The sequence below is a fragment of the Eumetopias jubatus genome, unplaced genomic scaffold (genome assembly GCF_037043125.1).
Source record: "Eumetopias jubatus isolate StellerSeaLion01/CBP00866 unplaced genomic scaffold, mEumJub1_p1.0 scaffold_9, whole genome shotgun sequence".
NCBI lineage: Eukaryota > Metazoa > Chordata > Mammalia > Carnivora > Otariidae > Eumetopias > Eumetopias jubatus.
The window spans coordinates 36,605,613-36,621,787 of NW_028274815.1; the positions used below are offsets into that span (position 1 = coordinate 36,605,613).

Genomic DNA, 16,175 nt, shown 5'->3' on the forward strand with positions numbered 1-16,175 from the left:
CTGTGTTTGATCCACCATGACACCAGCCTATGGCCCACCATCACTTTACTGTGATTCTCATCTCTCATGGAAAGAAACTTGTTCCCCTGCCACAGAATGTAGTGGTGAAGAACAGGCCATCCCAGGCTCCTCTGTGTCCAAAGATCCAAAAATTCAGAAAGAAAAGATCACCTTCATCCTCAACCCTCTTTCTTCCAGAGCATTCTGAGCTACCAGAATGATTCAGCTGCTACTGCCTGCCAACTTTCTTAAGAAGAGGAGCATTTAAGACACAAGAAATATTGAGCAGATTGGATTAAAAAAAATTTTTTTTAATTAACATCTCCAGGCAGTTTAGAAGGAAAAGAAACTTTGATCTTGAACAACTTCCATGGGTGATCAAAGAAAAAGACACTAAAGTTGCTTCTTGTTTTCCAGTTAAATATAAATAAGACTTCCTCTCCTTTGGAAGCTGATGAGCTCATGCCTGGAGCTGATGGCTTGGAGGAGGCTGGGCTGGTGCATCATAAGGATTAGAGATAGGCATTGTTCCAGACTGGTCCAATTTTTAATCACTTTCCTATTGCAGGGAATGCCCTTAGGAATTGCAAAGCCAATGCTTTTTGCTAATGCTGGCAGAAATTCCTTAAACCAAGAGATGGTGCCACTGCCCATCAATTCTACAAGGCCATAATGCAGATCCCAAGTGGCTAAAGTCTGAGGCAGAAGGCAGAGCACTTCATCACAGTGAGAGAACTGGGTTGTTGCTGGGGGAAACTGTTCTGATATCATGCTGGTATTACCATGAATTAATAAGCTTTGTTTATCTTCTCTGACACTACAGGTCCAAGTTAGTCCTTTTGCTTCATCTTCTTGCTTATTATGCAGCTCAGGCCATGGATATAGGCTGCCTACTTGTCATAAATCGCAGGCAACCACCCTTCTTGCTGCTCTTGGTCCCAGTGGGCTTATGCTCCTGGGAACGAAGGCACTCTGAACTCTTCAGTTCCACAAATGCATACTGAGCCCTGATGCTGCGCTAGGTGCTGCAGAAATTTCAATATGCCATGAACCACAGCTCCTGCCTTCCTGATCACCTTGTGGGCAGGGAGAAAATCACATGGGCAAATACTTACACCAATAAGCAGAATGTGTAACAGAGGGGAACACATACCTCTGTGAGAACCCAAGAAGGGAAGAGGTAACTTTCAGTGGAGGAAATCAAGGAGGGATCCTTGGACAAGGTTTCAGGACAGGGAACCCTTAGAAAATATAGCTATTTCAGTTTGGAGTTTGCCACAATGAAGAGGGAGGAGCCTGGACATAGGAAGTTGATATATTTCAATACAGCAAAATGGCCTTGCTTAGAGGTGTGTAGTTCTGTGCATTTTAACACACATATAGAATTAAGGAAGTGCTGCCACAATCAGGATACAGAACAATTTGCCCATCCTACAATCCCTAATAGACTGGCTTTATAATCATCCTTTCCTTCTTCTGATAACTCCTAGCAACCAACGTGCCATTGTCCATCGCTGTAGTTTTGTCTCTGGAGAATGTTATATAAATAGGATCATACAATATGTAATCTTTTGATATTGACTTCCTTTACTGAGCATGTCATCTTTGAGATTCAGCCAAGTTGTTGCATACATCAACAGTTATACCTTTTCATTGCTGAGTAGTTTCCATTGAATGGATGTACCACCGTTTGTTTATCCCTTTACCCAGTGAAGGACATCTGGGCTGTTTCCAGTTTTGATGACTCTGAGTAGGGTTGCTATAAATGTTCACATACAGGTTATTATATTATATAAACATAAGTTTTCTTTCTCTAGGGCAGTTTCTCAAATTTGGCACTATTAACATTTTGGGCCAGATACTTCTTTGTTGTAGGGGGCTGCCCTGCGCATTGTAGGATGTTTAGCAAGATCTCTGGCCTCTACTCACTAGATGTCAGTAGATATCCCCAGGTTATGACAACCAGAATGTCTGCACACATTGCCAGATGTCCCTTGGGGGGACAAAAATCATCCACAGTTGAGAACCACTGCTCTAGGGTAAATACCTAGGAATTAGTGTATTGGGTCATGTAGTAAATGTCTGTTTAACTTTATAAGAAACTTCACATCCCCAGTGTATGAGAGATTTGGTTGCTCAGTATCTTCACCAACATGTGATATTATCAGTATTTTTTTTTTGTTTTTGCCATTCCAATAGGAATGTAGGAATAACTCATCATGGTTTTAATTTCTGTCTCTCTAATAGCTAATGATATTGAAATTTTTCACATGCCTTTTTTTTGCCATCTGTATATCCTCTTTAGTAAAGTCTGTTCAAATCTTTTGCCCATTTTTAAACTGGATGATTTGTTTTCCTGCTGTTGAGTTTTGAGAGTTCTTTATAAATTATGGATACAAATTCTTTCTTAGATGTGTGATTTGCAAATATTTTCTCCAAGTCTGTAGCATGCATTTTCATCCCCATAACAGTGCCCTTTGCAAAGCAAGTTTTTGGTTTTGATGAAATCCAATTTTATCAAATAGTCTTTTTTTTTTTTTAAGATTTTATTTATTTATTAATGAGAGACAGAGAGAGAGAGAGGCAGAGGGAGAAGCAGGCTCCCAAGGAGCAGGGAGCCCGATGCGGGACTCGATCCCAGGACCCCGGGATCATGACCCGAGCTGAAGGCAGACGCTTAACCATCTGAGCCACCCAGGCGCCCTCAAATAGTCTTTGATAGATTGTGCTTTTATTGTTCTATCTAAGAACTAAGAATGTTTAACCCCAGGTCATGGAAGGTTTCTCCTATATTTTTTCCTAAAAGTTTTAGATTTTTATACTTTACATTTAGATCGATGATTCACTTTGAACTAATTTGTGAACAGGTGTGAGGCTTAGGTCAGGTTTGTTTATCTTTTGACCATTGATATCCGATTGTTTCTTCACCATTGGTTGAGAGACTAATTTTTCTTCCATTAATTATTTTTGTATCTTTATCAAGAATCATTCAGGCATATTTGCATAGGTCTATTTCAGGGTTCTCTATTTTGTTCCATTGATCTATGTGTCTATCCCTTGACAATACCATACTATCTTGAATACCGTAACTTTATAATAAGTCTTAAAGTCAAATAGGGTGGTTCCTCCAACTTAATTCTTCCTTTTCAAATTGTTTTAGTCATTCTAGTTTCTTTCCCTTTCCATATAAATTTTTAGAATTAGTTTGTCTATATCTACAAAAAAATTCTCTGAATTTGATTAGAGTTACATTAAATCTATGAATTAATACGGGGAGAATTGACAAATGTACTATTTAACTCTTCTAATCTATTTTATTAGCTCTTCCATCGGCATTTATAGTTTTCAGCATAAAGATAATGTACATGTTTTTGTAGATTTATGCCTAAGTATTTAATTTTGGGGTGAGCTATTACAAGGGATATATTGTTTTTTTAAAAAAGATTTATTTATTTGAGTGGGAGACAGAGAGAGGACAGAGGGAGAGGGAGAAGATCCTCTAGCAGACTCCCCACTGAACATGGAGCCTGACACAGGGCTCCATCCCACGACCCTGAGATCATGACCTGAGCCAAAATCAAGAGTCGGATGCTTAACCGACTGAGCCACCCAGGCACCCCAAAGAAATATTGTTTTAAATTTCAGTTTCTAACAGTACATTTCTAATATCTAGGAGTACAATTGATATTTTTTGTATTGACCTTATATCCTGTGATCTTGCAAGCTCACTATTAATTCTAGAGATTTTGGATTTTTTTTTTTTGTAGATTTCTTATAGGTTTTCTATGTTTGCAAGCAAACAGGGAAAGTTTTATTTTTTCCTTTCCAATTTGCATATTTTCCTTTCTAATTTGTATGCCTTTTGGTTTGTTTGTTGTTGTTTGGGGGGTTTTTTTGTTTTGCCTTACTACGTGGACTAAAACTTTCAGTGTACCGGTGAATAAGAGTGATGAAAACAGACATCTGTGCCTTGTGGATCTTAAGCAAAAAGAATTTAGTTTTTTGCCATTAAGTAGGATATTAACTGTAGAGTTTTTTGTTGTTGTTGTTTTGTTTTTTTGGCATGTGTGTGTCTGTGTGTGTGTGTGGCATAGCTGTTCTTAATCAAGTTAAGAAATTTCACTTCTATTCCTAGTTTCGTAAGAATTTTAATCTTGAGGGTGCCTGGGTGGCTCAGTCCCCTGGGCGTCTGCCTTCAGCTTGGGTCATGATCCCGGGGCCTGGGATGGAGTCCCATATCGGGCTCCCTGCTCGGCGGGAAATCTGCTTCTCCCTCTGCCCCTCCCCCCTGCTTGCGTGCACTCTTTCTCTCTCTCTCTCAAATAAATTAATAAAATCTTTTTAAATGATTTTTTTTATCTTGAGTGGATGTTGAATTTTGTCAAATTCTTTTTCTGCTTCAACCAACATGATCAAGTGGATTTTTTTATGTTTTTAGGTTGCTAATATGATGAATTACAGTGATTTATTTATTATATGAAAGATAGTACATTAAAGTTTCTTTTGTAAATTTGTTTTATTTAAAAATATGCCCTACAAATCACTCCATATTGGTCCATACAGATCTTCCTTATTCTTTTTTCCAGTTACGTAGTACTCCATTGTTTGGATGTGCCATGTTTTACCCAATCACTTTTCTACAAGTATTCTACAGTATATTCTACAATATATACAAGTATTTAATTGTTTCCAATATTTTTCAATTAGAAATAATGCTACAATTACAATGAATAATCTTATATGTATTCTTACTGTTGAAGGTATATCTTTAGTGTATATTTCTAGGGATTTCTGGACTGAACAGTAAGTACATATATAGTTTTGTTAAGTATTACCAAATTTTCCTGCAGATGAGTTCTACCAATATACATTCCCATTAGCTATATATGAGAGTTTTGTTTCCCCATAGTCTCACTGAGAGAATTTAATATTTATATATAATATATATATAACTTTTGCACATCAGATAAATGATAGTATCTCAGCATTGTTATTTCTCTAATTATAAGTGGTTTGAATACTCTTTATATATTTGAAGACAATATTTTATTTTTTTGAATTTTCTGTTCACATCTTTTTCTCATTTTTCTATCACATTTTTGGTTCTTTGCCCCTTTTACTTTTTTTTTTCAAGATTTTATTTATTTATTTGACAGAGAGAGACACGGTGAGAGAGGGAACACAAGCAGGTGGAGTGGGAGAGGGAGAAGCAGGCTTCCCGCGGAGCAGGGAGCCCGATGTGGGGCTCCATCCCAGGACTCTGGGATCATGACCTGAGCCGAAGGCAGACGCTTAACAACTGAGCCACCCAGGCGCCCTGCCCCTTTTACTTTTAATTTAATCTTTTTATTAAGGCATAATGGACACGCAACATTATATTAGCTTCAGGTGGACATATAATGATTTGATATTTGTATATATTGCAAAATGATCGCCACATTAAGTTTACTTAATATCTGTCAAAATTCATAGTTATAGAATTTTTTTCCTGTGATGAGAAATTTTAAGATCTATTCCCTTAACACCTTTCAGATATACTCTATAGTATTATTAACTGCAGTTGTCAAGCTGTACATTACATTCCCATGACTTATTCATTTTATAACTGGAACTTTGTACCTTTTGACTCAGTTCACCCATTTTAACCACCCCTTATCCCCAACCTCTAGCAACCACCAATCTGTTCTCTTTGTCTATGAGCTTGGTTTGTTTTTTGTTTTTAGATTCCACATATATAAATGAGATTATATTGTATTTGTCTTTATCTGTCTGACTTATTTCACTTAGCATGATGCCCTCAAGGTCCATCCATGCTGTTGCAAATGACAAAATTTCATTCTCCTTTTTTTTATGGTTGAATAATATCCCATTGTATATACAGTTGACCCTTGAACAACATGCGTTTGAACTGTGTGGGTGCACTTATACACAGATTTTTTCTACAGTACAGTACCGTGAATATGTCTTTTCTTCCTTCTGATTTTCTTAATAGAATTCTCCTTCCTCTAGCTTATTTTATTGTAATACAGTATATGATACCTATAATACACACAAAAAGTGTTCATGGACTCCTTAGGTTATTAGTAAGGCTTCCAGTAAACAGTAGACTATTAGTAGTTAAGTTTTGGGGGAGTCAAAAGTTATATGTGGATTTTTTCCTTGAGGAGAACACAGGCAGCAACCTCTTTGACCTCGGCCACAGCAACTTTTTGCTAGACATGTGTCCAAAGGCAAGGGAAACAAAGGCAAAAATGAACTACTCGGAAAATGAACTACTGGGACTTCATCAAGATAAAAAGCTTTTGCACAGCAACCTACAGAATGGGAGAAGATATTTGCAAATGACATATCAGAGAAAGGGCTAGTATCCAAAATCTGTAAAGAACTTATCCAACTCAACACCCAAAGAACAAATAATCCAGTCAAGAATTGGGCAGAAGACATGAACAGACATTTATCCAAAGAAGCCATCAAATGGCCAACAGACACATGAAAAAATATTCAATATCATTCAGCATCAGGGAAATATAAATTAAAACCCCAATGAGGGGGAGTAGCAAGATGGCAGAGGAGTAGGAGACCTAAATTTCGTCTGGTCCCAGGAATTCAGCTAGATAGGTATCAAACCATTCTGAACACCTACTAACTCAAAGGAGATCGAAGAAAAGAATAGCAGCAACTCTCTGAACAGAAAAAAGACCACTTACTGGAAGGTAGGACGTGCAGAGAAGTGAATCCGAGGTGATATTTGGGAAGATAGAATGGGAGAAGATATTTGCAAATGATGCATCAGATAAAGGGCTAATATTCAAAATCTATAAAGAACTTACCAACTCAACACCCAAAGAACAAATAATCCACTCAAGAAATGGGCAGAAGACATGAACAGACATTTCTGCAAAGACATCCAAGTGGCCAACAGACACATGAAAAAGTGCTCAACATCACTCGGCATCAGGGAAATCCAAATCAAAACCTCAATGAGATACCACCTCACACCAGTCAGAATGGCTAAAATTAACAAGTCAGGAAAGGACAGATGTTGGTGAGGATGTGGAGAAAGGGGAACCCTCTTACACTATTGGTGGGAATGCAAGCTGGTGCAGCCACTCTGGAAAACAGTATGGAGGTTCCTCAAAAAGTTGAAAATAGAGCTCCCCTATGACCCAACAATTGCACTAACTAGGTATTTACCCCAAAGATACAAATGTAGTGATCCGAAGGGACACCTGAACCCCACTGTTTATGGCAGCAATTTCCACAGTAGCCAAACTATGGAAAGAGCCCAGATGTCCATCAGTAGATGAATGGATAAAGAAGATGTGGTATATATTATATATATATATAATATATATATTACACATGCATATATATATTTATAATGGAATATTACTCAGCCATCAAAAAATATGAAATCTTGTCATTTGCAATGATGTGGATAGAACTAGAGGGTATTATGTTAAGCAAAATAAGTCAGTCAGAAAAAGACGAACACCATATGATTTCACTCATATGTGGAATTTAGAAACAAAACAGATGAATATAGGGAAAGGGAAGGAAAAGTAAAATGAAATCAGAGAAGGAGACAAACCATAAGAGACTCCTAACTCTAGGAAACAAACTGAGGGTTGCTGGAGGGGAGGGAGGTGGGAGGGTGGGGTAACTGGGTGACGGGCATTAAGGAGGGCAGGTGATGTAATGAGCACTGGGTGTTATATGCAACTGATGAATCACTAAATTTTACCTCTGAAACTAATATTACACTACATGCTGATTAAATTGAATTTAAATTAAAAAATTGAAAAAAACTTATATGTGGATTTTGGGCTCCACAGCAGGTTAGTGCCTCTGACCCCCTACATTGTTCAAGGTTGACTGTATATTCCACATTTTCTTTATGCATTCATTGGTTGGTGGACACTTAGGTTGTTTCCATATCTTAAGCTATTGTGAGTAACACTGCAGGGAACATTTATAGGGTAAAAATATCTTTTCAAGTTAATGTTTTCAAGTTTTATGACAAATACTCAGAAGAGGAATCGCTGGATCCTATGGTAATTCTATTTTTAATTTTTTTGAGGACCCTCCACAGTGTTTTTTAGAGTGGCTGTGCCAATTTACATTCCCACCAACAGTGCACAAGGATTTTCTTTCTCCATGTTCTCACCAGCATTTGTTATCTCTTGTCTCTTTGATAATAGCCATTGTACTAGGTACAAGGCGAAATTTCATTGTATTTTTGATTTGCATTTCCCTGATGATTGGTGATGTTAAATATCTTTTCCTGTGCCTGTTGGCCATCTATATGTCTTCTTTGGAAAAAAATGTGTATTTAGATCCTTTAATTTGATCATTTGGGTTTGTTTTTGGTTTTTGGCTTGGGGGGCTTGTTATTGAGCTGTATGAGTTCTTTATATATATTGGATCTTAACCCCTTACCAGATATATGATTTGCAAATATTTTTTCCCATTTGGTAGGTTGCCTTTTCATTTTGTTGATGTTTCCTTTGCTGTGCAGAAGCTTTTTGGTTTGATGTAGTCTCACTTATTTACTTTTGCTTTTGTTTCCTTTGCTCTTGGTGTCAGATTCAAAAGGGTCATCGCCATGATGATTCATTTTAGATCCAGCCTTGCATTCCCAGGATAAAGCCCACTTGGTCGTGGTACATTATTCTTTGTATATATTGCTGGATTTCAATTCATTAACATTTTGTGGGGGATTTTTACACCTATGTCCGCGAGAAATATTTGTCTCTAGTTCTTTCTTTCCTGTACTGTCTTTGTTTGGTGTTGATATCATAGTCATGCTGGCCTCATAAAATGAGTCGGGGAGGGTTTTCTTCTCTCCTATTTTCTGGGAAAGACTGTGTAGAATTGCTGTTATTTCTTATCTAGATTTTGTGTATAATTTGCCATTCGCTGTGAAGGACGTTAATATGTTTGCATTAGCAGCCTGTGTACCTGGTTGTTCACTGCGGGTCACTCCGGTGCCGGTGTCGACAGAGTCTCCATAGCCTTTGCAGTCCTCTTCTGTTCTGTCCCACACAGGCACTGGCAGTGCCGGCCTGGCACCCACATTCTCATCTACATACTGGTTCAATTCTCAACCTATTATGTAAGGTAACTGGCATTAGATTCACATATGCACACTGGGGGCTGGACCCAGTTTAGAAGCAACTTTATGAGGTTACTTTCCCAAGCCCTTTTTCTCCATAATCTCCTTGATACTTTCTGGTTCCCTGGAGCTACCTTTTTTTCATCCTCCAGCCAGAAATCTGGGACTTAATTGTCCTAGTCTGCTACATATGCCTCCAGGAATAAGCAGCTTGAGGACCAGGGGGAAAAAATGAAAATAACCACCCGTTTGGTGGTACTTTGAATTCTGGTCGTCTTCCCCAATCTTTGTGCTACTGTTTATTTTTTAGATTTCTCAAATAGCTTTTGCATTTACTCTGTCCCGGAGTAATGGTTACATTCAGTGGGAGAGACTGGGTGAGTCTTTTACTTCATCTTGCCCAAAATAGAATCTACGGCCTCTATTTTTTTAAAAGAGTTGTCTGTTTTGGCTTTTTAATGGAAAGTAGAGGTGCTATGGTTGATCGAAAAATATCTTTGAATCCTGAAAAACTTAATTCCAACCCTAGCTCTATAATTCAACTTTCTTGAGCCTCTGTGTCTTCATATGTAAAATGGGGCCTATGTCAGGGCTCCCCAAGACCACCTTCAGGTTTGATGATTTGCTAGAAGGATTCATAGGACCCAAATATATAAAGTCTGTATATACATCACAAAAGGATACAGATTAAAATCAGCAGAGGGAAAAGGTACAGGGGGTGTAGTCCAGGAAAAACCCAACAAGGCTTCTAGTTGTTTTCTTTTTCTGGAGTCCCTATAAACAACACTTAATTCTCCCCCACAATGTAACAATGTGGCAATGTGACATCACGTGCAAAGCATTGCCAACCATGGTACCCAAGCTTTGGTGTCCAGGGTTTTTGTTAGCCTGCAGCAGACTATTATTCTGACAATACAGTGGGTACAGACAAAAGATTGTGATTTGGGACACATTTTAAGAAACCAGGCTAAGAGCATGGATGTGCTCCTTGTGCACAGGTCTAAGGTAGCTACATATAAGCAATGAGGAGAGGGGTAATGGGAAAGAGAGGCTTGTCCGAGGATAAATACAAAAGGATAGCATTTAATAAATGTCAGGATGGCCGAAACCCAGCATAACATGAGGTTTGACAAATAATCTGATGAAGATTTAAAAGGCCATTTTTAGCTACATTCAGAGTTTGAAGAAATAGGCTTCTGGTTGGGGAAGAAAGCTTTGGTGCTAAGAGATGGCAAAAAGAAAGCAAAACTCATGCCCTATAATGTTCCCATTTTCTGCCTGAATTGTGAAGGACATGTAGTTGTCCTTTTGAAAACCAAGAAGGTCAAAAGAGAGATGTCAAAAAATCAGAAATGAGCAAATGTGCACATTTTTTAAAAATGGGGGGAAAATAGATTTGGGAAACTATAGAATTTAATATTGATATAAATCTAAGTTAAAATTCTAGAAAAGAGTATTCAGAATAGCTTATGAGCAATTGGAAAAGAGACAGTCACTAGGAGACTCTCTGTTCACTATGGTTAAGCCTTGCTAAACAAATCTCATTTCCTTTCTTAATCAGGTTACTAGAAGAGAAAATCTGGGGAAATTGGTGTATCTTGATTTTGGCCAACACTTTGCCAGAGTCTCAGGATATCCTTATGGACAAGCCAGAGAAATATGAGTTAGAAAAAAAAAAAAGAAAGAAATATGAGTTAGAGGACATGGCATTAAATAGATTCTCAGACACTTGAATCAGAAGACTTAGACCTATCAGCTGGCTTCTATTGCATAAAGATATAGATGGGATTTTACAAATTTGTAAATGACACAAGCATATCAGGTGATTGAGTCAAGATTCATAGAGACTTTGGGGATGCGAGACAGGTCATATCAACAAGATGGTACTTTAAAATAATAAGGAATCGGCGTGCCTGGGTGGCTCAGTCGTTAAGCGTCTGCCTTCAGCTCAGGTCATGATCCCAGGGTCCTGGGATCAAGCCCCGCGTCGGGCTCCCTGATCCGTGGGAAGCCTGCTTCTCCCTCTCCCACTCCCCCTGCTTGTGTTCCCTCTCTCGTTGTGTCTCTCTATGTCAAATAAATAAATAAAATCTTAAAAAATAATAATAATAGGGAAGCAAAGAACTTTATTTTTTAAAAGAACAAATTTTGGGTGCCTGGGTGGCTCAGTAGGTTAAGTATCTGCCTTCGGCTCAGGTCATGATCCCAGGGTGCTGGGATGGAGCCCTGTTGTGAGGCTCCGTACAGCAGGGAGCCTCCTTCTTCCTCCCCCTCTCCCCTTCCCCCCAGCTAGTGCACTCTTTCTCTCATAAATAAATAAAATCTTTAAAAAAAAGAACGAATTTTAAATCATCTCTTTAGGGATGTTTATATGAATGTGTGTGTTGGTTGAAAATAGCTCATGGGCAAAAAGACTTAGTTGGGAGTGTCAAGTGAACAAACATTTGATGTTAAACCAAATATGTATGATATGCTTTCATTTATTCAAAAAATGTTATGTGGCTGTCATGAAAGTAAATTCCATCTTAACTTGCATTTAAAAGTGTAGAATCCCAGTCCAGGATAGTGGTGGTGCTGCCGACGCTACAGTAATGAGAGAACATTTGGGTACTCTGCTCAGTTTTCTGAGAGACACCTTGAGAGACAGAATTAGCATCCAGAAGAGGCCCCCAGGGCACGAGGGCTGGAGACCGTGTGGTAACTGGGAGATGAGGATCTGTGAAGGTTGGTCATTTTGAAGAAAGACTAAGCAGAGATGTGAAACTGATCTTTAAATTTGTTAAGGGCTGTTATCTGGATGTTTTCATAGACTCCTGTTTTGTTCCTTAGGCAGCCAAAGTTACGGGGTTAATAGCTATGCGTTATAGGAAATTGTGTTTCAGCTAGTTTCTTGCAGCATGTCAGCTCCTTTACCAGACCTTAAGCATACGGAGATGAGCAGGACCAGATCATTTTCCTACAGACTGAACAATCCATAAATTCATTACTCTACAGAGAGAAGTGGCTCGATATGCCATGGCTCTTCCAACAATGAGACTTCTTTGAGAGCCAGATGCCCCTTAATGCCTTGAGCTCCTGTCTCTGGAACACAAAGACAAAGGAAAGACATTCAGGTTCTGTTTGAGGGTCTGAGGCTGGGCTAATGGTATCTGGACCTAGATGTGGTGTTCCGGTAGCCACTGAGAACCAAGACCGTGTTTACCAGGACAGGTAAAGAAAGTTGTTTAAGGAGAGTCTGAACTGTGTTGAAGGAGAAAAGCAGAAGTTCAAAGTCAGGAAAGTGTCCCTGAGCATCAGATCACAAGAGCCACAAACTGACAACAGGAGGACAACTCAGGAGTCAACAAAAGGGAGGAGCAGACATAATCAGGAAACATGGTGTGAGACTGGTTAAAGCCAGCAGTCTGGAACAGAGCTTGGCAATGGTGTCAGCAGTCAGGGGCTGGTTAGGATCTCTGTGGGACCAAGTGGGCTTGGGCCGGAGTCGGACAGGAGTAGTCTAGAGGCTGGACCACCATCTGTCAGGGGTGTTAGAGAAGGGATTTGTGCCAGATATCCTCTACTTGCCTCTCCCGCTCTTCACTCCACCCTTCTCCAACCTGCTCTAGGTCCAGGAAGTGGACTTGCATAACTTGCATCAGTGGGATCCTTGACCTCTGGATCTGGTTAGCTTCTGAAAACTGGAAGCCTCAGTTAGAGATTGGAGAGGCGAGGAGAATAAGGTGTGGATAAGGTGCCCCCTGCCTGCCTCCCTGTGGGGTCACCTTGGGATTTCTGTGTTCCTAGGCTGAAGGTTGCAGCTCCTCTTAAGATGTCTCTATGTATACAGCTCTCTCTTCTAGGATCTGGTAGCCACTCCCTGCCCTCCTCCCTTGAAACCTAGAGCTGGTAGCAGTTCCAGATATACTAGCTCTAGGATACTGCACTATCCCTTGTGGCTCTCCTACAACTTGCCCACCCCTTTATGAAAATAGTTTATTAAGCTCTTGTTGAATCATCCTAATGTGAATATGTCATCTGTTTCTTGGTTGTACCTTGGCTGACACAGGATTCTGGATTGAGTGAGAAGATGAGTTAAATTATTTCAAAAAATACTTACATTCTGTGGTTCTGGATTTCTTATCACTGACCTTATAGGTTTGTAGACCCAGAAGTGATGCAAATTAACTTCCTATACCTAGGAATCCACAATAGGTACTTTTGTAGTTGATAGGAAGTTCACCTAGAGACTTGTGAGGCGGTTTAGCCATGTAAGCAATACAATTTATTATTTTTGTAAGAATTCATGTTATCAGGATGTCTGACAGTATTTTTCAGTTGCTCTCACTATGTCTGCAGGGTCAGCTAACATCTTTACTGCCGTTATATAAAAGGGCCAAAGGAAGCTTTCACTAGCCAGCAGAACATTAGCGAGGTCATAAAAGAGCCATAATTAATCTTAAATATCTCTCATAGACAAGCTACAAAGCATGTGACCCTTTCTGGGAAGACTGAATAGTTGAGGCTGTCCATAATGATGCTAATTCAAGGATGTCCCAGAACCTCAGGAAAAGAAGGAAGAGCCTATATAGTCTACATGACTTCAAACTGTGTGATTTCTGAGTCTCATGAGCCATAGAAAACATATTGTCTTCTGACAATGCAGACCATTTCCATTTGACTCTGAATTGAGGGTTTTGTTGTTGTCACTTGGGTGGACTTTATGTAATCTTACTTCCGAAGAGTCATTATCTTTTAGAAATAAACAGTGAAACCTTATGAGATGGTATAACTGAACTCTGCTTCACAATAATCCAGAAAGGGGTGGGGGGAGAGATAAAGCAAGATCGGCCATGAAGTGATAGCTGCTCCAGCTGGGTGATGGAGACGTGGAAGTACATTCTACTCTTCTCTCTGCTTTTGTATGATTTAAAAATGATTGGATATTAAAAAGTAAATAAATAGTTAATTAAAAAGTGCTGCTTGATACAGGAAAACTCATTTATTATTGCTTGATGCCACTGATGTCATGAAGAAGTTCTGTGGGTAGGTTTCAGGGGTATAACAGGAAAAACATGTTGAAATAAATGTAAATGAGGAATGCTATTTTTATGAAAGTTTAATGAAATCGGGCTCAATGGAAAATACCAAGATGATGTTCAGAATGTACATTTAGAATATTCTTTCATGAATTGAGAAGGAAAGCAAACAAAAATACTACATTCATGTTTTAAAATATACTTTATATGGACTTTGCTTCTAAATAACCTGGGATGAGGGGGAACTGGGTGAGGTTGCAGATGAAGCAAGATTGACCATGAGTTAATATTTGTTTAATTGGGGGAATGGTCACATGGCAGTTCGCGATGCTATTCTTTCTACTTTTATATATGCTTTACATGTTCTATAGAATAGTTTTTAAAAATAAAACATACTGCACATCCAAAATGTGACCATTTACATTGAGACAGTATTAACTTTTATGATTTAATGAAATGTAATATTACGCTATTTCTCTTCCTCCTCCTTAGACTTTGCCTTTTCTAATATATTACTGTTTGTTCATTTCTCTCCTCTTCCCCCATGCCTTAGTTTTGTCTGTTATATGGAACCAAGCTGGTGTTCCAGGAGCGAGCCTGGTATCTAGAACATAAATTTTTGACTCCCATGGCCAGCACGAGGATTAGGAGTCAGGTAAGGGTCCCTGGTGTGCAGAAGAAACCCTTTGTACATCAGCTGTCAGCTCTTTGCTTTCTTAGAAAACAGCTGTCAATCTTTTATCGGTTTCCACTCATGGATTTTTATGCCTTTGGGACTTCATATACATGTTTTCATTGCCTACCATGATCATATTACACTTGAGTTTAAGTGACAAGGAAGTGATTCACTGTGTATGAACTTTCTGACATGAAAAGCAGAGGGAATCAAAAGCATTTTCTTTGTCTTGGCAAAAAAGAAATGTATTAAGTGATTTTCATTTTTCTACTTCTTACCAAAATCTATTAACTCATTCTTCATATTCAGAAAAAAAGACCTGTGGTATTTTTATGTCAGAAGTAGCGATGGAAATTCAATGTGAAAGCGGCAGAACACCTGAAAATGAAGATAGAGCCAATGAATCGCCACCAAAATGCTGCTCGAAAGAAAAAAAAATGTATAAAACAGCATAATCATCTATAAAACACGCTTTCTGAGTGTTTTCTGAGGGGCCTGTCTTCTAGGGCCTCCATTAGATGCTAAAACATAAACAGGTATATGCTCAGTCTCTGCATTCAAAGGAGCTTATTATACATGAGGACACAAAACTGACTTTAAAATGCAAATAAAAACACAAGGGAACAGAGACTTTCCAAGGAATAATTCCAGAGTTCAGAGGACAGAAATCACTTAGGAGCAAATGTCATTCTTGTACTAGACCTTCAGGAGTGGAAAATTCCAACCAAGTGGTGGTATGACTGAAGAGGGGGTAATGCAGGTGAGGCTTCAGACAGGGTTGGTGAAGTGAGTAAAATCATACAAATGGGAGTACTTGGGACAGACATGTTAAGAAACAGCAAGAAGACCAGTTTGGCTGACATCTCAAGTGAAAGCCTGGAGAAATCTGCAGGAGCCAGACTGAGGTGGACACTGAAGAACCTTGAAGAGTCTTTTTCCTTTTCAGGAGAACAATTATTATGAAGAAAAGCATATGCAAAGATGTTTCAGTCATCTGTTGCCATGTAACAAGTGACCCCAAAACTTAGTGGCTTAGAACATCTAGTTATTATTTCTCACAATTCTGAATCTGAATGGGGCTCAGCTGGATGGTTTTCCTGCTGCCTGAGGTGTCTGCTGGGTTCTTCACTCTCATGGTGGTAACCTCAGCTGGGGTGGCAGGATCATCTGGGGGCTGCTGGGCAATTGTCTCCTTTGGATTGGCCGGATGTGGGCTTCCTCAAAACACAGTAGTGTCAGGAGGGCTGACTGTTTTATATCATGACCGGCTTCCAGAGGGGAAGTGGAAGATGTCAGTCATCTCAAGGCTCAGCCCACTGTTAACACAGTGTTACTTCAGCCGCATTCTGTTGGCCCAAGGGAGCCC

At 39.1% G+C, this 16,175-nt stretch overlaps 1 protein-coding gene across 3 annotated transcripts in view; it reads left to right on the top strand.

Moving 5' to 3' along the window:
* Nucleotides 1–16,175, top strand: part of ACOXL (acyl-CoA oxidase like) — a 354,745-nt gene that overhangs the window by 314,491 nt on the left and 24,079 nt on the right. For all 3 annotated transcript variants that reach the window (XM_028117110.2, XM_028117111.2, XM_028117112.1), the window contains one exon: nucleotides 14,687–14,788. In XM_028117110.2, coding sequence (XP_027972911.1) covers nucleotides 14,687–14,788 — 102 coding nt within the window. The remainder of the gene's footprint in view (nucleotides 1–14,686; nucleotides 14,789–16,175) is intronic.